The sequence below is a fragment of the Myiozetetes cayanensis genome, unplaced genomic scaffold (genome assembly GCF_022539395.1).
Source record: "Myiozetetes cayanensis isolate MyiCay16 unplaced genomic scaffold, myiCay2020 scf21, whole genome shotgun sequence".
NCBI classification, from domain to species: Eukaryota; Metazoa; Chordata; class Aves; order Passeriformes; family Tyrannidae; genus Myiozetetes; species Myiozetetes cayanensis.
This window is the reverse complement of record NW_026087423.1, coordinates 13,193,167-13,214,503: the sequence shown is the minus strand read 5'-3', so window position 1 is coordinate 13,214,503 and position 21,337 is coordinate 13,193,167. Positions and strand designations below refer to the sequence as shown.

The window sequence follows — 21,337 nt, the reverse complement described above, 5'->3', positions numbered from 1 at the left end:
CAACTGAACAACTGTCTGGGGTAACTGGGAAGGGTTATGTGAGGAGATACCAATGTACTGTCCTTGTTTGGGAGTACACCTGAACAGAGAACCATCCAGACAGATTTTGTGTTACTTACCTTGTCTCTGAGGCTGTTTATATGCAGATGAAAGGCTTTCACTAAGAAAGACCAATCCCAAAACTTAAAGCTCACTTATGTAGCTCCATCCAAGGCAGTGTTTGTTAAAATGACTATTAGTTGTAAAGAAGTGTGTTGGCCTGTTCCTTGTTGAGTAGTTTGATTTTCCAGCCTGTGATGTGGTGTTAAGCCGTGGCAGAAGGGATGCTGTGGGAGCGTGGGAAGCACGTGCATGGGCAGGGTGTTGGCACAGAGATGAGCTCCATTTCCGATCCAGTCACAGTCAGATGACCCAAACCCACCCCAGCTTTATTCATATTTCCACAGGTTTCCATTTAATTCCTTACTTCCTGCTGTCATCTAAGTTATTGTGATCACAGAATGGAGGCTGATATGACAAGTGGCAATGAAATGAAGTCATATGCAAGTGAGTGCTGATAATTTCAGTTATAATCAGTGAAAGGCTTTGAAAAAATTCAAAGGTTTGGGGTTGGTTTGTTTGTTGGGCTTTTTTTCCTAAGAAGGTATAAATGAAAAGTGTACCTCTTAAACAGATGGATGTGTGAATGATGAGGAGGTAATCTGATCCATAAATATAAATGGAATTTTGTCTACTTCTGGCTTCGAGCCAAAAAGCATTAGGTTAAAAATAATTTTAAATTAAAGCCCCCTGCTGCAACTTGAAAATAGTTTTCCCTCTGAATGAAATGCTTCATACTGAATGACCAGAGAGGCTCTTGATGAGAATTGCTTCTCAACTGAACATCTCTGTCAGGCAGATCTGAAAGTCGCAGCATGCTCTGCCTCTACCCTTGTTGCCAAAGTTCTGCAGGCCAAATTGTTCCCAGTGTGACCCCTAAAAACTCCTAATGTGTGTTGATGAGTGTTTCCTCTCCCAGTGCCTTCTCACAGCCATGGCTGCTTCTCGCTGTCCTTGGCTTTGGCTTTGCCAGGAGCAGTTGCCTGAAGAGCAGCGTGGGAACCAGCCAGATGAGATGCTTGGCCCAGATATTCTCCCTGGTTCCTACAACTGCAGCCCAGAGTGCTGTTAAATCAGCAGTGGTGTGCTCTGTGCACAGTGTCAGGCAGGGATCAGGGAATGTTGCAGGGAGTGCCCCGGCAGGACGGCTGGGGCCAGGCTGGGTCTGCCAGCACTGTGTGCTGGTGCAGCCAGGGGGGCCAGCCCGGGGTCTCTGTGCAGGAGGGTTAGTCCTGGCAGGGACAGCGTGCTCAGATGAGTGTGTGGCTCCTCATCATCACAGTCCCACCCCACAGCCACTCAGAGAATTTGCTTTTCTGAGCTCAAGCAGTAATATGTGTTGGGTGTAACTGAAGAATCATGGACTCCTAGTCTAAATAATTATCATAATAAGGCTAAACAAGTGAACTCCACCTTCTGTAGCCAAAAAACTATTCAGCTAAAGTGGAAGGTTGAAATATGCAGAGGAGAAACCTCCTCCAGAAAAGCAAAGGGGCAGCAGATGTTATTAGGGTGTGTTTTGCTGACAGGGGAGTGCTGATCCCCACTCTCCGTTGCGTTTTTGGGCTGTTGCTTTTCCTCCTGAGGAGGGTGTGGGGATCATATGAACTGTGCTTCCTGCTGACAGCCCCACTGTTGAAAACTTAAGAGAGCTTTTCACTTTGCCAGCCCTGTGGTGAAAGCCTGTGATCTGCCCCAGACAATGGAGGCTCAGTTCACGCGCTGTGGCGGCCAGGGCGGGTGAGTGACCGTGGGCAGGCCCCAGTCCTGCCTCTGAGGAGGTTTTGTTCAGCGTGGGCCTCTGCTCGGCCGTCGGGCCCTTGTATTTAGCAAAATGTGAAGTGTTCAACTTTGCTCCAGTACATTATCTGACAGATCTTCTATTGTTTGGCCCTTTTCTGAAGAGCACTGTGTGTGAGGGGGCAGGAACGGGGGCCAAGCTGGATCTGCAGTGCACACAAAGGTGCTCTGGGCTTGAGCTGGTGCCACCCACCCTGGGGTGGGGCAGCACTGCTCGAGTCAGGGGTGCTTTGGGCTTGTTCTTCTTGGCTTAAACTTGTGAATGAAAGCAGAAAGTACCAGGGCTTTGTTCAACGGGGACAAGCAGTGATAGGTACATAATGTTGCTATTCCTGGAGCTGTCAGATGGAAGGGAGCTAATATGATAACCCATAATGCTTTGTCTTCTGGGATCTGGAGAGAGCTGTGCCTAAGTGTCTAATTTCCAATGGAGAGGGTTAGAGGAAAGTAAAACAATCCCTGTAAAGGCTCCAGTCCAGTGTGGCCAAGCTGCAGAGTTGTCATCAAAAGCAGGAAACAGATGGATGGGCACAGCTGCAGGAGGTGCTGCAGCTTCCCTGGGAAAGCTCCCCAGGCATGTGCTGCAAACAGAACAGCAGCACAGAGCTGCTCCTCTCCAAGGGCCTCTGCCTGGGGCCGCTGGATGGAGAGTCCCCACAGCCCAGGTTGCTCAGGGAGATGCCGTTTTGGGGAGGAACCCGCCTGCCATTCCTTCCAGCTCCTGTGGTGTAGCTTGCCTCTTTCCAGGATCTGCTCACTGCAGTAGAAGAAAAATGCATGAAAGACTTAGCAGTGTTTCTAAGTGTTACCTCTCTGCAGGGTGCTGTGGGCCCTGTCCCTGGGAGCTTACCCTTCCATCCTTTCCAGGAGTACCTCACTGCTCTGTCTGCCTTCTGAATTCTCCCCTTCAGAGGGGACAGCTGAATGAGGAAGAGGTCTTGGAACTTGGTGGGCTCTCAGAGGCAGCCAGAGAAACCTCTGGGATGCACTGGGGTGGTGTTTCTTGTGTTCTTGAGACAGGAAAGGAGGCCCAGTGGCCAAGCTGCACCCTCGGGGCCTGCCCAGCCACTCCTGCAGAGCCATCATTGCTCCAGTGAAAAATGAGTCAGTGCACGGTGTTTGCCTGCACCTACAGTCCTTGACTCCTCCTATTTACTTGAAAGGTGCAAATATTTAGATCTCTTCCAGAACAGATCTGTGTTATTGCTATTTAAGAGGTTTCTTTTCTAAAACAGTTTAGTAATTTTTCTTCTTTCGTGTAGTTTTTGCCAAAATTAAAGACTTTTCCAAGCAAGAAGCCCATGTAAGCACAACTGTGCAGTGGGGGGAACATTTCTCAGCTTGCTTTCCCTTTTCTAAAGACAAAAGAGCCTTATTGAAATGTGCTTCCTTTCTGCCTGCTAATGGGTTTTCCTTCCTTCCTCCTTGAAATGAGCTTAACATTCTCCCATCCTGTTGGGTATAAATTGCAGCCTGGACTGTTTCCCTGTTGAGGTGTTGAGTCACTGGCCTTGAATGGGACCCTGTGCTGAGATAGGGAGAGGTGAGGGCTGGGGAAGGAAGAGGTTTTCCAGCAGTTTGGTGGCACATGGCGTGGATTTTTAAAAACAAGGATAAGGTGCTATTCATTCTAGCCTGGTGCTGCTCATATACTCTTTTTGTGGGTTTGTTTCTGGATGCTTTCTTATGCTGGATCTGGATAAATTCCAGGACATTATACACAAAATACTTAGGAAGAGCTGGTTCCTGCTCAATAACAATGTTCCATTTTAAGCTGTCTCATGTTAAAGGGGGGAAAAATACAGTGCCATGTCACTGGAATTCATTTGTCTCCTGGAGGAAAGATGCTGAAATCTTTCTTCAAAGGCTCCGTGTGGAAATTAGATCCTGAAGCCTGGATATTCTCCAAGGCTTAATTGAGCTTATTCATAGAAACTCTAAACTTTATGAACTGGACAGCAGACCTCTAAATTTGGCTCTAACTGCAGAGAGGGTTTTGTTTTTGCACGCTCTGATTGACAGCACTGGGCACAGACACACATTTTGGAATAGTTAGTAAAAGGGACAGGAATTAAAGCCAGCTTTGCTCTGAAAACAACCCAAGTGAGCTGAACAGGTCATCTTCCTATCTGCATTCTTCTCTCTGAAGTAAGGATTCATTTTGTGTGGTGTTGGGTTGTGTCATGTGGGATGTATCTTAAGTGTGTAAAAAAGCTGAGCAGAAGGATCATTTGGACAAAGCAAGTTCCGTGCTTTGCTTTTGTCACAGAAAAGTCAGTTTTGGGGCAAATTGGGAAACGTGTACTGTGCAGAGTTTTGTCCACCCAGAACTGCACTGCAGATTAATCTTGAAACTTGCTGCTCAAGGGAATTTAACCAAAAATATCCTATGTAAAACTTAAAAATTTTTTGGTAGTGTTAACAGATAGAAATGTTGAGTGACTTATTTTTTTAATGGAAGTCATAACATTTAGACATGTAGGAATATAACTGCTTTTTAAAGTGTAAAACATCTCCGTGAGACTACTTAGCTATCCATAGATGACATCCTCTAGGCTGCTTAACTGCTGCTTGCTTTGCCAGTGGGATGAAACAGGGATTCGAGAATGAAAGTCTTGGCTTGGGAGAGCAGTTGTTGTCTGAGCCAAGACCAATGCTGAGGTGTTCCCCTTTTTATTAAGCACAATTCTGTGAACAGAAGTAATTTTCAGCAAATCTGGGAGGATTTGGGAACTTCCCCCTTCCCTGCCCTTTGGCTTAAGGCTGCAGTTACCTAAAAACTGAAAATGCCATCATAAAATCCCCAAATGCCATCCGTCAGTGCCAGGGCACTTGCCTGTCTGTGAGGAGGGGGCCATGTGTGAGGGGGACACTCCTGTGGTCAGGGCAGGCAGCGGGGAGGGGCCTGGGGGGTCTCATGGCCTGGTTGGTGGCAGCTCCTGAAGTGTCAGGCTCATTAGGGACACGCTGCTAATTTGGTGGGGCGGGCACTACCAGGCTGCATTGTGTGGGGTTAAGCAGCGTGAATGGAGCCCGTCAGCAAAGCTGCTGCAATCTGCTTTGTGCTCCCTTTGGACGCCTGTCCTCCGCTTTTGGCTTCTTTTCCAGTTCCAAGTGGCCACGTGGAGTTTTGGCACTGTGAGTGCTGTCTGTAGATTAGTTATAGATTGCAGAAGAAATCAAACTTGTGCCGAGAGGAGTTGCCCTGCTTCTCTTCTCAGCTCTATTTTTGCATACACACGTTTAGCCAGAGCGTCAATTCACTACTTCGTGTGACTTAATTAGAAATGGATTAAGCCCTCTCTCTTTAAAACCCAATTTGAACTGCTATAGGTATTTTCCTTATCATCCCTGCTCACATGTGCTGGGCACTGGCTATATAGCAATTTAAGTTTGCATTTCTTTTCTGCTGTCAGAAGAGAACCTTTCTCCCCTGCCCTCGGTCACAGTCCTGCAGGTGGGTTTGGAGGTCTGACAGTGTGAGCCTCCCAAATGCGCTGCAGTGCCCAGGAGGGCTCAGGGGAGCTGGGAGGTTTGGACTGGCCCTGGTGCAGAGAGGAGGGGGCTCAGGGGAGCTGGGAGGTTTGGACTGGCCCTTGGTGCAGAGAGGAGGGGGCTCAGGGGAGCTGGGAGGTTTGACTGGGCCCTGGTGCAGAGAGGAGGGGGCTCAGGGGAGCTGGGAGGTTTGGACTGGCCCTTGGTGCAGAGAGGAGGGGGCTCAGGGGAGCTGGGAGGTTTGGACTGGCCCTTGGTGCAGAGAGGAGGGGGCTCAGGGCGGGTAGACCTGCCCCAAGCAGGGCTGGGCTGTGCTGGCCCCGGGTGTGCCCAGCTGGAGCAGTTCCTCCTGGGATTACTGGAAAAGCTTGAGCAAGGAGAAGAGCTTGTTTTCATCTCCTAAAGGGAACAACCAGATTGTCTCAGTGCTGCCTGTCCCCAGCCTGCGTCAGAAGATGCTGGTAATTTGGGAGCTGGAGCCAGGGGAGGATTTTCTGCTTCTCTACCATGTGTTTGCCTTTGTGACTCCAGTTTCTCTCTCATCCTTTGGGGATGTTTTTCCCTGAGATCTTCAGTCTTACTAAAACTTACTTTTGTTTCTGCCAGAGAAAATGCTGAAATGAGTAATTTTCTGGTAACCATTTTCTACGTTTTCAGCTGATTGATCTGATTATGTTAAGGCTGAGTCAAATACTCCATTAAGAGTTTCCAGTGCTATCAGAACCGAAGCAGAAAGGTTTCCCAGGAGATTGGCTGTGTGTGCCTGGGTGGAACAGAGCTGGTGGGGAATTGGCCTGCAGTTACCTGGCAGCTCCAGCACTCCTGTCACCAAATCCCTGGTTCTCCACCTGCTGGGTCGGGCTCTGCTCTCACACTGGGGGCTGCCTTCCCCTCCAGAAACCAGGGGAATTCATGCCTCTGCCTCTTCATCTGCAGGGATATCTATTCAGTGCAGTGCCCCATTTTAGGAAGTAAAGTAGTGTTTTTCCAAGGGTGGAAAAATGCTTGCTGTGTGGGAGGGAATCCTTCTTGCAAACAAGCCTGAATTTCTTCATCTTACTTTACTAGGGATTCTGTTAGCATAAGGCTGGAGGGGAAGTTTGAAACGATTCTGGGAAGCTTTGACTCAGGAGAGGGAGAATGATTCACATTATTACTGTTATTTATTAAGGAGAACAGACCACTGAACCTGACCTTTTGCTTATCCTTCTCTTTGAAAATTTAAAGCCCTTATGCAGTGACCCCAGAAGAGTTTGTGGGTTTGAACCAAGGTCTTTCAGCATTCAAGCATAAATCCCAATGGTGGGAGCTGGTCTGCAACCATGTTAATAATATAAGGTACTCAAAAGGTGTACATTAGGAAAAAAAAATGTTTCAGCTTAACATAATACTAAGAACTGTGAGGTGACTTTCTTTTGGTTTTGTATTATGCTACGATGCAAAAAAGATCAGTGCAACCTAAACTATGTTTTCATTATAATTTGGGAAGAGAATTTAAATGGAGGAAAAATCCAAACTTGACTCAGCGTGTGTCACAACTGTAATTTCGTTCTTGTACTTCAGGAGGTGATACAGCTCAGTTGTTTAACTAATTCCTTGGCTCAGTTCTTTAAAGAATCAATCAAACTACATTCTGTCCATTTTCTGGAGGTGGAAAGGCACTCAAGGCACACGCTCTTATCTTTTCCACCTGTAGCATCACACTGCACAGCCCCAGCACTGCTGGGTGTGCTGTCAATGGCTGAGCCAGAGAACTTGGGAGAACGTTTTAACTTAACTGGTGGAGCCTGGAACAAACATCTTCATTACCCTTTGAAAAATCCTGTTAGCAAAGCAGTTTCCTCATGTCTCAGCTACTGTAGTGGCTGTTAAAGTACAGCAGCTTAATCTCAGCAGAGACTGAGGAGGCATTCAAAGACTTCTAGTGAGGAAAAATGTATAGAAAGGGCAAAGTCCATCGTCACAGCAAGCAGAAAGTTGAATTTAAATCTGTGTTTTACTGCACTGGGGAAGGCAGAAGTCCTCAACTTCCAGAAGTACAAAGCAGACTTTTCTGACCAACTCAACACCTATCCCAGAAGGATTTCCTTGCAGGCTCAAGAAAACGGATTTATGTCAGTAGCTGGAATAAACACATTGTACAAAGTTAACAAATCTCCAGGGCTTTGGATTATCAACAGAAATCTTAATTACCTTCAACCTCAGATAAGAATTTATCAGGAATTACAGACATTTAGTTGACATGTAAGCAGTCCTCTGAGGTCACCAAAATCATTTCTTGGTTCGTACCTATTAATGCAGTTGAAAGTTTTCTTTGTTTAAAGGTCCAAAGTAATGTCAGCCACATGGCAGTGGAAGAGATGTGATAAGGCATCCAAAATCCGTCAGTGGTTTCTTCACTGAGCTGCAAAATAAACTCACTGAACTCTCCTGTGGTCAGTTTATGGCTGGAATGCGCTTACCCTGTGTCCTGTCAGAGTCTGAGTGTGGTGGAAATGAGATCTCTGTTGGGATTGTGAGCACCTCCAGCAGTGAGCTCAGCAGGTGAGCTGTGCTCTCAGCCACGGGCTCTGTGGGCAGGATTGCAGGGGGCTGTGCAGGAGCACACAGGTCACACAGGGGCTGTAGCCCCTGCTCAGGGCTCACACTCTGTAGCTCCCTCAGTGCCAGAGGCAAGCACGCCCCAGTCTGTGGCTGTCGTGTCTCTGAGTGCAGTGTGTGATGTGCACATCATACACTGCAGCAAAACGTGCCAGCTGTGCTGACCCTACCGAGGGGGCTGTGTCCTGTTCTTGGTTTGACCCCTGGTGTTCTCCTGGGCTATCCTGAGCTCCTCCTCCAGATCAGCAATCTCTGGATAACGAACATCGAGATCATTCCCAGCAAGACACATCCTCAGAACGAGACTGAAGGCTCCATTTCACGGGAAGATCTTGAGTCCACATGCTGAAATCCCAGCCCAGGCAGTACACGCCAGAGATCAGCATTAAGGAGTGTGGTTAAAAACTATTTCCCTGGGAGTGATTTTGCTGCTCAGGCAAATCTCTCCCAGGTGCAGTCCATTAGGAAGGCCAGACCACTTCCTATAAACAAGCCAGCAAGAATGATCCAAAGAACAGCAGTGATGTGTTGCCTTGCCAGCTGGGAAAGTCCAAGAGAAGGCTGCAGATTTTAGTGGAGGGAGAATTTGGGTGGAAAAAATCCACAGTCTATAATGGGATTTTTATTCTGTACGAAATTGTCCAGTCAATAGAACTGGGAGTTTATTTCACAAGCAGAAGTACCCAAGAAAAAACTCAAGCAACCTAAGCTGGTTATTGAATTGAATGCTGCCCTCTTTCTGGATAGTACAGGTGGGACTGATAAAAGAGATTTAAATTACCTGCTGTGCAACATGATTTGCTTTGCCATGGTTTATTTCAGCTGCAGCAGCCAACACTGATTGTTCAACTTGGGTAACTCCAGCATTTGCAGTCTGAGATGCAACTCCCTCTTCTTTTTTTTTTTTTCTGGTTTTTTTTTGGAGATGATCAAAAGAGTCCAAACTGCAGGGACCTTCCTCACCTGAGTTAGGTAAGTAGATCTTGTAAATTCTCTTAAGAACACCCTCCAGCTTCAGCCTGGCAATACAACACTGATATGTTCCTCTTCTCTCCTAGGAATGAGAATTCAAGATCCAGCAAGGAGGTAAGCTGTGTACTGAGTTATAACAACTTCGCATTCATTCCAAAAAGATTTTCTTCCTAGAAGTCCTTTGAATATGAAATTCAAATACTCATTGAAGTCAGTTGTCTTGGAAAATTTTCTGGTCCTTTTTTTTATTTGTTTCCCCCAGTTCATGTAGAATGTGGTAATTTATTCTTTTGTTTCCTTGGCTAAGGGGAGTTCAGTGTGTATTTTTGCTTTACCCCACTAGTTAGAGTGATTCATCTCACCTCCAAGAATGATTACATGTCCATCAATCCAACTGCACACCCTCTCTGAACACTCCTTGCTGCTGTTATATTCACTGAATAAATGGCAGCCAGACTATCTGAAATGTGTTGTTTCTGGGACACAATGAAATGATTGCAGGGATTCTGGCTGTCTGTAGCCAGAACTGAGAGCTACTTCAGCACTGAGCAAATAAACCAAACCACCTTCCCATTCCCCACCCCTCTCCCTGAAACCACTGGCAAGAGTGTGTAACCAGCATTGCACCTTTCTCTGCAGGACCCAGAGGAGCCTGAGGAAGCACCCCCTGGAAGGGCCCCCTCCCCGTTTTGCACCTGCAGCCTCAGGTGCCTGCTCTGGGATCAGCTGCCTTTGGGCCTCCTGTGCCCCCAGCCAGTCCGTGTGATGTTCCACGTGTCCCACCTGGCCTTGGCTCCCCCGTGGATTCCTCCTGACCCCGAAAGCACGGCCAGCTCTGGAGGGGAATGACCCACCTGAAGCAGAACACAGCGGGAAGAGTCGTCCACGGCTGCTGCTGAATCCTGGGAGCCTCCTTCAGGAGTACTGGGTGCTCAGATGCTTCCCTGGCCAGGGCTGGCAGTGCTCTGGTGGGCAGAGCAGCTCTCAGGTGGCCTCCTGGGCTCGGGCTTTGCCTCAGGTTCTTGTCACTCCTCTTTCCTCAGAGCTGTCTCTCCTCAGCTCCTCTTCTTCCTCCCTTACTCGTGGGAATTGCTCTTCAAGTGCAAATACACATCATTTCAATCATGGTTTCTCTGGCTCCACCTTCCACTCTTTGAGTGTTACCTTTCACTTTATTTTTAATCAAACCTGTCTTTCTGGGGTCACAGAAGCACGTTTGACATGTTTAAGTTGCCACTGTGAGCTTCTTCTCCAAACAGAATTCAAACCATTATGTTGCAGTCTGTACCAGAGCCTTTCTAGCAGCTGTGTTTATACAGCTCCTAGTAAAATGGGTCCCTGATTAGGAGTTTTGAATAGCTCATTCACTGAAAAAATGGTGTTTTGAACCAGCTAAAGCTATTTAAAAAATTGGGATAATATATGATTAAAAGTTTTGGTTTGAAGAGATGTCGGTGGCAACACCCTGCCAAATTTTAGGCCCAAACATCATCACTATTAGTATCACAAAGATTAAGTTACTGGAATTTAACTGGGCAAGAACTGGTTTTCTTTTGCTTGTTTAAAAAAATAGCTGAAAAATTCATTTGCCACAGATTGAAAATTATATGCTTAGAGCAGTCACCGCAGATTGTTGAAGTTTGGTAAATGAGATGAAACTGGAGATGGGTTCTTTATCTTGGAATGGTCAAGCAACAGTGATTTAAGGGCCCCTTGCTCCAGAATAGAGGCTGAACATTACGCAGTTCTGGGGTTGCTTCACAACTGTCAAGACAGGTTGTTTGGAAACCAAACCCCTGCTCAGCTGAGTGACCCTGACACAGCAGGAGCGTGCTGGGCAGGTGGGTTGTGAGGAGCTGCTGTGTCCTGCCGTGCCAGGCAGCTCTTCAGGGGGCTGGAGGAGCAGTAGCTGGGGTGCCAGGAATGCCTGTGCTGGGCAGGGAACCCTGCAGGCTCCTCCTCTCCGTGTTAAGGCTGGGGTGAAGGTTCCCCCTCTTGCTGTTCCCCACTGTGGGGTGGCAGCTGCACTGCCAGGATCCTGCAGCGCTGGGGATGTGCTGGGCACACTGGCACTGCACAGAACCAGAATGTGCACATTAAGGTAGGAAACACAAGTGCTGCTTCTGCTCCATTAAACTGGAACACATGATTAAAGGAACAAAGCTACTCGGACTGACAAAGTCCATCTTTAAATGTTATCTTAAGTCGTAAACTGAGAGCGAAGATTTATAAGTTTGTGTTGTGACCCGTAAATCCAGATCTCCTCTTGTCCTCTGACTCCAGACAAATGGCTTGTAGAGGAATTTGCAGTGGTTTGGATAAATCTAGGCTTCAGCAGTCAGCCCTCTAAGTCAGACATGTAAGAAACATCTGTAATTGTTTGAGGAATTTGGCAGACGATCTCGTACTTAAGTCACATTTTCCCCCTTGGAAGTTGGAAATGTCCATGTATAAATTAGACACACAAGCCACATACCTCTGCACTTGTGGAATCAGACAAGGTATCAACCCTCTGCTACCTTTGCAAATCCTACTGCGAGGTAAGAGCAAGTCGATACTCTTTTACCTGTAGTAAAAGAGACCAGCTTAGGGTTCTTTGAAACTGTTTACCTTTTTTGTGCCCCAGAATAAAATCTAATAGCTTCAAGGGGAGTTGCTGTTAAATGGCAGGCTACTTTAGTGTTCAGAATTTGCCACTTAGCCAAAAGACTAAGACTGAAATCAAAAGGTTCTTTGAGCAAAATTACACCAACCTTCCTTTGCAGGCAGAATTGCCCAGTTACGTGCAGAGCTGTCACATGCTGGGCCTCTGAGTACATTTAGCATGCAGTTGTGCAGAGTAGTCTGTCTAGAATCATCTCATCCTGTAATGAGATCATGTGAATTCAGAGCATATTAAACTTAATCCTAGTTCTCAGGATTATACCCTGCACATTTCAAATTGCAGTGTGTAAGAAAGGCACGATGCTCCTGACTGCTAATGATAAAAAACGAGGCCCAGCTCATTGTGAACCAGCTTTGGTTCTGCCACTGAAAGCAGAATTTGGTCAAGGGACTTCAGGGAGAGATTGAAGCTGATGTCTGGTGACCTTTGTCAGGCAGAACAAATGATTGCTATGTTTGCTAAATTGTGTTAGTGCTGGATGCTTCTGGTGCAGCCTGAGCAAATGAAAAGCCTGGCTGTCTATCAGCAAACTTTGCCTTTTGATTGAGTCTACAAATGCTGTAACGTGGACCCTCCAGGCAGGAATATGAGGCTCTGCTTTGTTTGATGCCAGGTCCTTTAATAGTTTCAGAAAGTGATTTTGCTTGAAAATAGAAGAGCGTGATGAAAACAGAGATAATCCCAAATAATGTGTTCAAATCAATTGCTGTGTGTCTGATTCCTGCAGAGCATGTCCTTTGGTGGGCCCAGGAATTGGCTGAGCCACCGAGGCATAAAGGCTGCACCTCTGTGCCTTCCAGCTCAGGAATGATAAAGCAGAGCTACCAACTATTTAAGCTTAGCCCAGCTCACAGTGGACAGAGAGCTAAAACTAGACAAGAAAAGCCCCCACAAAAAAAAGAAGAGCCAAAATTTGCAACTAGTCATTATCTTTGTTTTGTATTCATAGCCTCTAAGAGCTAAAGGCTACCTAATTCTGACCTTGACCCCTGAAATGCTGTAGATCTGCTGTGGAAGTGGCCTTAGCTCTAAGCTTGAGGATGTACAGGATTTCTTAGCAGCATTCAGTGACCTGTGTGGTGTGATGGAGGCCTTTCCACGTTCAGCTCCCTCTTCTATCCTAAGGATGAGTGTAGCTGGTTGTCAGTCGTCCTTCTGAGGCAGAGGCTTTTACTGTGCCTGGTTGATCACACTAAAGGGAATGAAGGTGGAAGAACTGTGTCCTGTGAAGCCATTTCTGGAACAAAAAGTACCTGCCCTGGCTCCAGTATGGCACTGCTGTTGCACTGTGGAAGACAGACTTACTGTTGTCTTGCACCACTTTCTGCCACCTCTTTTAGTCCTGCTTTCCTTTCTGACTTCTCTGCTTTTGCTTGCTGCTCTCTCCTACATCCAGTATCTCTCTGATTTCACCTCCTGTTCCTTTACACACCTCATCCAAGGCAGTCAGCTCTAACTGGGGTGTTTTCCTTTACTCCCTGGGAAACATCTCCATCCTTTCTCTTCCCCTCCCAGGGCGTTTTTAGTGCCAGCACTGGCCCATCTCAGCCAGCTGCAGCTCTCCCTGCTCCTCCAGCAGCCTGGCATCTGCAATTTTTTACCCCTTGAAGAGTGCAGGTTTCTTTTTCAGGGAGAGCAGCCTGTTTGGAAGATATTTTTCACACCTAATTACAGTAGTTCTCTTGCAAGCCTATCTGAAGCGCTCAGGAAGCTGCAGTGAGCTGGAGCTGATTGGCAGGTGTCAGTCACATCACCAGTGTTTTTCGTAGGCTGAATTGCCTGACACAGCTCTCTGGAATGTAGCAGGAGGCAGTGCAGTATTTCCATTTAATTGCTCGTGGAGATAGCTGCAGGATTGTGGTGTCAGAAAATATTGCTAAATCTCTGGGGATTTCTTGGCGTTTTGTTGCCACAATAGAGTCATAGTTGTCACAGTGGCTTAGTGCAGCCACAGAATGTATGTGCACTTATTTATGCAGCCTGCAAATGTGGTGCAATAATAAAGTACTCCATTTACATTTCTGTGACTTGCGTTCATTTGAGTCTTGTAATGCTACTTTTGTCCTTTGCTGTGTTGTTAAAATGCATATTTCGTATATTTGAGATTTATGTAGATGTTAAGAAGCATTGTATGCTGTCAGTCCAGTCACATTTTGCAACCAGTCTTAAACCTGATCCTACTAGAGGGTTTGTGTCTCTCTGCTGTCTTTATTACCCAGGCATTTCAGTCTTGGAAATCCATATTTATAAGGAATTTGCTCCACAGTAGAACTGCCATGGCATTGTTAGTACTGAGATGACAAGTAGCCTGAAAAGGAGGTGTCGAGCAGACACGAGCAGTTTCCACTCGAGTTTTTTTGACTGTCCTGAAGCCCAGCAGGCCCAGGCTGTGGAGCATTTGCAAAGCAGGATTAATGCAGAACTGCTGCTGAGTTACAGGAAGGCAGTCACTCGAGACCAAACCTGAAGTTCCTGTGTGTGCAGCTCTCCCCTAGCAGGTCAGAAGCTTTCAGGGTGTACAGGTGTCTGCTTTGCTGTGTCACAGCTGAAATCTCCTTCTTCAGGGGTATGGTCACTGTATGCAAAATATCACCCTGCTGAAGGGGTGGGGGTTTTGTAGGAATTATCTTAGTTGCACAAGTGTTGTGTTTCTGAAGATCCTTTTCTCCCCCGCTGTTTGTGTCTGTTCCTTTGGTCTCCAGTGAGATGTTTCAGTTCAAGCATTATGATTGAGGCAGGAGGGCATCCAGCCTGTCAGCAGCAGGAGGAATGCTCCAGTTACGTCCTTACCTGTGTCTGTGGGGTTAGACCATGAGCTCCCCAGCTGAGAACACCCCTGGCAGGTTGCTCACGTGCACAGTCATTCCGGCCCAAGCAGATTTGCTTACAGAAGTAAAAATTTCAGTGCAATCTTGCAGTGCTACTTAACAAAGTCATAGGCACATTGACCGTGGGGGAGTGTTACTGGAAGAGCTTTCTTGATGCTTATCTGTGCTTTTACTCCTTCCATTTATCATGCCCTTGGTGCCTCTCCCTTCTGGCTCTATTTTGTAGCAGGAGCTTTGTTTCTCTGTTGTGATACATTTGTGAATTCGCTGCTTTTTCTCCCACAGCTTAAGCTGGAGAGAGATTTTTAGTATGTCTTGCAGAACAGATCTGAAATCCAGGCTAATCAAACTAATCTGATAAAATAGGTTTTAGAATTAACCTAACACCAATCTGCTGCTCTGTAAAAAGCATACATAAGCAGTGTTCTTTGTCTGTAGCCACAAGAGAGGAAAAAAAAAAGCCCCGATGCATTCAGGTTCTGCAGCAGCAAGGAATTTCCTTAGATCTGTGAGCAGGAGAATCCCAGCCCGCTGTGTCACCTGAACTTGCCAGGGAAGGTCAGTGCACGGACCCAGCCGCTCTGAGGAAGGAAAGACTGAGCTGGAAATCATCCTGGAAACCTGTGGGATTTGTGAGGGGAACAGGGAGCAGAGGAGATAAAATATGATTCAGAGGAGATAAAATATGATTTTGGGGCTGTACTGGAAGATGGCTTTGGAGGGCATGTGCAAGGAGCCTGAGGGAGGAAGGTGAAGATGGAAAATGCTGCGGCTTTGAACGCTGTGCTTAATGATCTGACAGCATCTTCTCACCAGCTGCAGCAGCACTGGGGCTGTTCAGCACCTGTAGAGAGTCACAGCATTAGGCAGCACAACTTTTCTATCAACACATGGTTTTTCCTGCCTGGTGAGCTGAAGAAAAGCTTCTTACAGTTCCTTCAGCAGGGGCAGCACACAAACAGGCAGGTTGTACTCTGTGTCAGATTATGGGATTTATGTCTCAGAACTATTTTAGTCTGCCACAACCATTGGAAGCCTGGGACATGGATTCCAGAAACTGAGATTTTGCTGTTCATCATCAAAGGTTTGGTCAAAGGTTTCTTCTGATCAAATTGTTTTTGTCTTTGCAACCCTTTCAGTGAGATTTCCCCATGTCCCCTTTGATGCAGTTCAGGAGTGGCTGAAGATAACAAAACAAAGAGAGGTTTTCATAGAGCATTTGTTTGGGGAAGCAGTGGTATCTCTACCATTTATTATTGGGAAGCAACTGTGTCATCACATTTGTTGGGAGACAGCTGAGTACAAGTGCTGGATGGAAGTGATTTTTAGAAGCTGTTCTAGAAGAAGTGACACTCATCACTGACCCACTGGGAGGCCTTGGTGCTGCCAAAATTGATGGATGCATTGTAATATCAGCAACCATACTGAAGTAAGAAATGAGAGGTACTGGAGCATTTGGGGTTTGGATTTGGTTGTATTTCAAATGGTTTAGTGTGAAGGTGGTGTTGATGGTTTTGGTGGTAGCAGTTACATGGGTCATTAAGATGATGTGACATAGAAACACAGACTCATGGGATCATTTAGCTTGGAAAGGATCTTTCAGATCATTGAGTCCAACCATTAACCCAGCACTGCCAAGTCACCCCTAAACCATGTCCCCAAGTGCCACATCTGCACTTCTAGAGACCTCCCTGGATCCTGACTGAGCCTGGGAGCCTCTTCAGTGCTTGACAACCGTTTCACTGAAGACATTTTTTCTCATATCCAACCTAAACCTCCCCTGGTGCAACCTGAGTGCATTTCCTCTTCCTGAGGGAAGCCTCCTTTTCTCCAAGCTGGGCAGCTCAAACTCCCTCACAGGACTTGACCCTTCCCCAGCTTCACTGCCCTTCTTTGGAAGAGCTTTCTGGACCAGGAAGGGCTGGCCAGTGCTTGTGCTGGTCAGCTTGAAGAAAACTCCTCATGTATAAAGTGATGAGATTTTATGGTCAGCTGAAGAATGCGTGGAGATGGGGAGAGCAGGACTGGAAGAGGGGGATGCCACTTACAAATAACAGAGAGCAGCCCCTGCTGTGAGTTTCTGTCGTATTCCTCTAGCACAGTGATGGTGGAAGCCATTGTCAGGTGGGTTCTGGTTTGACTGTCCTTAGGAGCTTTCTTGTTTTCACTGACTGTATTTGCATATCTGAATTTCCCCAAGAGAGACCTTCGAAGCAGTGTTTAAATTGAACTTGAGCATTTGGCAGAATAAAAATGAACATTGTATAACTGATCACAAAAACTGCAGTTTTTGTAAGTGTCAGAGAGGACTTGGGCATAACTAACACAGTACCCTATGCAAATATTCCTGGTTGAAAAGGAATTAATCCCTTTCCAAAGGGCCAGCAGAAATCTTTCAATGGCACATAAGCCTGCTTCTGAGGCAGCAGGTTCTTAGCAAGCCCTGAGGATTCAGATTGCCAAACTGTACACTGCATCGACACATATGCAAATACCTTATTCTCTTACAAATATGCCATAAATTCTGTGTTTTGTGACTTCAGCTGTAAGTTACGTGGCATGCAGAAGTTCTGTGAGAGCAGGATCATCTCAGCCTGCAAGTGGACAATGTCAGCTTTAAGTGGCATAGAACAAAGCTGTAATTGAGGCTTGGCCAGGTCCCTTTGCCAAGCTACTCGTTTTCATCGTTCATAGCAAGAGCCCCTTATTTTGTAAAATTCCCTTTGTTGGAGGCAGCAGACAGGTTCTGCTCTGTCCTCGGAGAAGGTGGCTTGGTGCCAGCGTCAGCAGCCAGCAATCCCAAGTGTTGTGTTTAATCACCAGATTAATTTTTCCTTTTATTGGCTTTTCCTTTCAGTATCACCAAGCATGACATGTTGTAAAACAGAAACACTGGTTGCACGAGGGCTGGCGAGCATCTCTGAGCCCTCTGGCTGTGCTGATAGCAGAGTGAACGTTTGGCTTGGTGTGCAGCCAGTGGAGACTCCCAGGAACCCAGAGTGGGAACACACACTCGTGTCAGTGGCTGGGCTTTGCCAGGGGAAGCACCGTGCCCCTGGCAGTGTGTGGGGCTCTCCTTCCTTCCCTGCTCCAGCATCCTCACATCTGCACCTTCAGGAGCTGTCAGGTGCCTGAGCTTTCCTCCTGTCCATCCAGTCCATGAATGGCCTGTGTTTTCACTGGGATGGATTTATTTTAGCCTTCCTGTGTCCATATGCAAGTTTCTTCTGAAAGGAAACCGTAGCAGACCCAGAGCAAGTTACAGATTTGTGCTCATCTGAACACAAGAGATTGTGCTCTGCATTGAATAGAGGGGGAAAATTACTTGTAGTTTTTTTCCTTTTTTCCCAGGAGGATGATGTTAGATTCAAGATTTCTTTCTCCTCAGAGTTTTCAGCAATGACTGCCTGACCGTCCCTGGTGTTCTGTGCCATCGAGCAGAAATCTGGTCATGGGTGAGATTGCTTATGGTGGAGAGGTTTAGTCTGTCTGTCCTGTATCTGCCATTCATCTTCATTCAAGGAACTCTGGTGGCCTTGGAGTAGAAAGTTTAGCAGAGTTTGGTGTGAGTGCAAGAATGGATAACTCTCTGCTTGGCAATGAGTTGTCAGCTTCCAGAACCCTGCATTTTGGTGGTTATTAAACATTTTAAAACTTAAATTACTGTACTCCTGTCTTACCACAGTCTATTTTGTAACCTCTGAATATTATGTTCCAAATGGTCTGTGCTGCTGCAGACAGATGATAGAACTTTATTGTGTATAGAGGAAGGTAAGTGTACCTTCAGTGTAATGTCCCTTTAAATTAAGATTTCTGGGTTTGGATTTGACTTGTTTCACTGATATCTTCTCCTTAGAGGCACAGCTTTGCATGTACCTTTTCCAGCCAAAGCTGTGTTTATGAGCTTTCCACAATCCATAGGTAGGGCAGACAATAATGTTAATCTGCTGTGGGAGTGATGCAGCTGCTGAAGATCAGGGACCACTTCATGGTGCACTCAGATGCTGGTTGTGGTTTGTCAAGGTTGGGTTCCCCTGAAAGCAGAGGTTAAAGAACGCAGCCCTGACTTGTGGTTGTTCCTTGTTCCCATGTTTTACAGGAGCTGCTCTTGTCAGTTCTTTCTTGTGCTGAGATTCTTTTTCAATGAAACTGTTCTGTGATCAATAATCTTGTGAAGTAAAACTCCATAAATGTCACTTTTTCAAACAGACACCGTGTGGCAGCTCTCCAGGAAGTGGCCTAACTTTTGTTTCAAGGATGAAACTCCTCAGCCCCTATTCCATCCCTGTGCCTGCTCCCTCAAGGGGCTGAGACTTGAGGCTGGGGGATTATGGACGGTTATGCATTATGTAAATATGAAACATTGACTGGAAGTGGAAGGAGGGGACTGCAACCAAACAACTGTCTTTGCAAACTTAGTATTTATTGCAGAGTTGAACAAAATGCCTTATTGTTTAGAGCACTTTCTGCCTTGGGCATTGGCTTAGACAGTCAGTGTTGGCTGAAAAGAATTCCCTAACTCCCTTTTCCACACAAGAGAAGATTAAGTAGATAACAGCAACAATTGGCTGTTTGGATCTGGCCTTGGCATATGTTCCAAGCATCTACTTCATGATCCAACTGCAGTATTTTTCTCTTTCATGGCTGCAGCACTTCACTCCTGTTTTACCATCGCTGCCACTTATGTGCCATCAGGGGCTTCTTTCTGAGCCTTCTCTCTGGTCAAAAGTGAACAATTAGAAAAGATTCTTGCTGCATAGTATGTAAATTCTTTATGCACAGAGAGTATTCCTGCCACATTATTAGTATGCAAAGTCTTCCAGAGTTGCAAAAAAGCTCCATTACAGGAAATAAGTTCAAAGCAAAAGCGAGAGGAATTGCATGAGGAATCTTTAGTATTCTTGGTAGTCAAAAGCCCAAAGGAGTTGGGATACTGCATGGTGATGGTAATGAAAGTTGGAGACAACAAAGTGCAGGATATTTCTGTGCAGAGCTTTCCCCTCAGATTTCACTGGCTGTTCTCGTGCACTGTCCCACCTTCTGGTAGGATCAGCAGTATAAGTGGGTCACAGAAGTTTCCTGCATCTTGCCAGGCCCCCAGGCAGCTCTGATCAAACCTTTCTCGAAATGCTTGCTTGGTTTCTGAGCAGAATTCCTCAGCTGGCACGGACAGTGTTTAACTGCTGCCCTGCCTGGTGCCATGGGCTGGTGGAGGAAGAGCTGTAGAAGAGCTGTCCTTTCTTGTGCTGCTCAGAGAAGGGGCCCTCTGGCACAGTGACATGCTGGGGACAGTGTTGCTGACATCTTCTTTAGAGGGCAAAGATTTGAGGCTTCTGTCTGCCCTTTTGACCAGAGTCAAGGCTGGAGCTCAATGCCAGCTGTGCTGGCAGGTGGTTCCTTGGTTCCTGTACTTGGTACTGCTGTCCTGTTCCTGTCAGATCTTTGATCAGAAGGAAGGGATGCACTTATACACAGGAAAATTGGCCTTTCTGTGTGTTAGGTAGAAGTGTTGGTCTGTTAGTCTGTTTTATATAATCAATGAATTGCAAAGCCCACGCTGTAATTGGCTTAAATGTAAATGGGGAGTGGAGCTGGAGCCTGACACGGTGGAGTTGCAGCTGGTGGTTGCCAAAGGTTTTGGGGGCTGGAGTTCTCAGCCACCTTAAGGCAGAGCAGAACTGGGAGTGTGTGGAAGCTGACACGTGGCTTTCCTTGAACCACTTTCCTCTCACACAGCTGGCATGGTGGGGGATGAGGGAGCACTAAATGATCATAATGCCCACAGTGCTGTGTTTCTCTGTGCTTTCTTAGTTGCTGTGTGTGACTCTCAGCAGTCTGCACTCTCTGCAGGCACGACCACTGTCACTGTTTCAAGCACCAGTTTCAGCACACAGAGCAGCAGTGACCACGAGTTAGGGTCAGTTATGCAGAATCTGCCACAGGGTGGAAGGTGCTGGGCAGTGAACTGGTAGAGCTGCTTCAGTTATTGCAATTAAAATACTGGAGTGAACTGACTAAATAGGCTTCTGCATCTGCATTGCAGATTTGCACTGAGCTGGTAGATCGATGTTAGGCTTGGCTGTGCTAATCCACATTTTCTACCCGAGTGCAGTGAATTACCCAGCCCTGGCAGCCTCCACGGGTGAGGGTGGAACTCCTGTGCAGGGAGGGGATGCTTCAGGAGCACACCCTGCAGGGTGACCCTCCCAGCCTGGCCTCCACTTGGGAGTGGGCTGATACAGGGAAGTTCACGTGGCACTGGGGACAACTCAGCACCAGCTGATTGCCTGAGAAGTGACAGTGTGGGAACTGCAAACTGAGAGGCAGGTAAAGGAACCCAGCATTACAGGGTTGGCTTTCACTGAGTGTATAGAAAATGTTGTCATAACAGACAAATGTCAAACATGCCTTCCTAGTCACTAGAAAAAAGAAGCTGTGCCTACTGAAAAATCCAGACATTTCTCAAATTCAGAAGTTGCCAGAGAGATAATGAGCAAATCAATGTGTCCTTTCTGAAAACCTTTTTCAATGCAGGAGATGCAGTTCTTATTTTGCCTGTTTGTGAACTCTGTGGAGTCCCACTGCAGTTAACCAGGTGTGAAGCCAAACACCACTGACTGTAACATTGTTTGCACACAAAGCAAGGTGTGCTATCAGAAGTCGTTTTCAGCACAAAAGAAAATGACAAACAATAGATTTCAGTAGTGGGAAAAAAAAGAGTTGGATTGTTCAGCCAACAACTTTACTAGTTAAAAAAAAAGCCTGAACAAACCATGTATTTTCCAATGGAGGTTATCCAACAGATCTTTCACAATTTTTATCAGCCTGCAAATCAACTTGACAGAGGCACTGGTTGCTAGAATTTGAGGTGAGGTGG

At 46.5% G+C, this 21,337-nt stretch overlaps 1 protein-coding gene across 7 annotated transcripts in view; it reads left to right on the top strand.

Annotated features, from left to right (window-relative positions):
- The window catches only part of ZDHHC8 (zinc finger DHHC-type palmitoyltransferase 8), a 104,521-nt gene that overhangs the window by 45,892 nt on the left and 37,292 nt on the right, over positions 1 to 21,337 (top strand). The window contains exons 2-4 of one of the 7 annotated variants that reach the window (XM_050318012.1): positions 8,818 to 8,967; positions 9,054 to 9,081; positions 9,607 to 9,985. The exons of 4 other annotated variants lie outside the window; for them this stretch is intronic. Coding sequence is in view for 1 of the 3 variants with exons in the window: in XM_050318010.1 (XP_050173967.1) it covers positions 9,034 to 9,081; positions 9,607 to 9,674 (116 nt within the window). In the remaining 2 variants the exon portion in view is untranslated. Of the gene's footprint in view, positions 1 to 446; positions 547 to 8,817; positions 9,082 to 9,606; positions 9,986 to 21,337 lie in introns of all 7 variants that reach the window. 2 more of the 7 variants (XM_050318010.1, XM_050318013.1) reach the window with 2 other exon arrangements.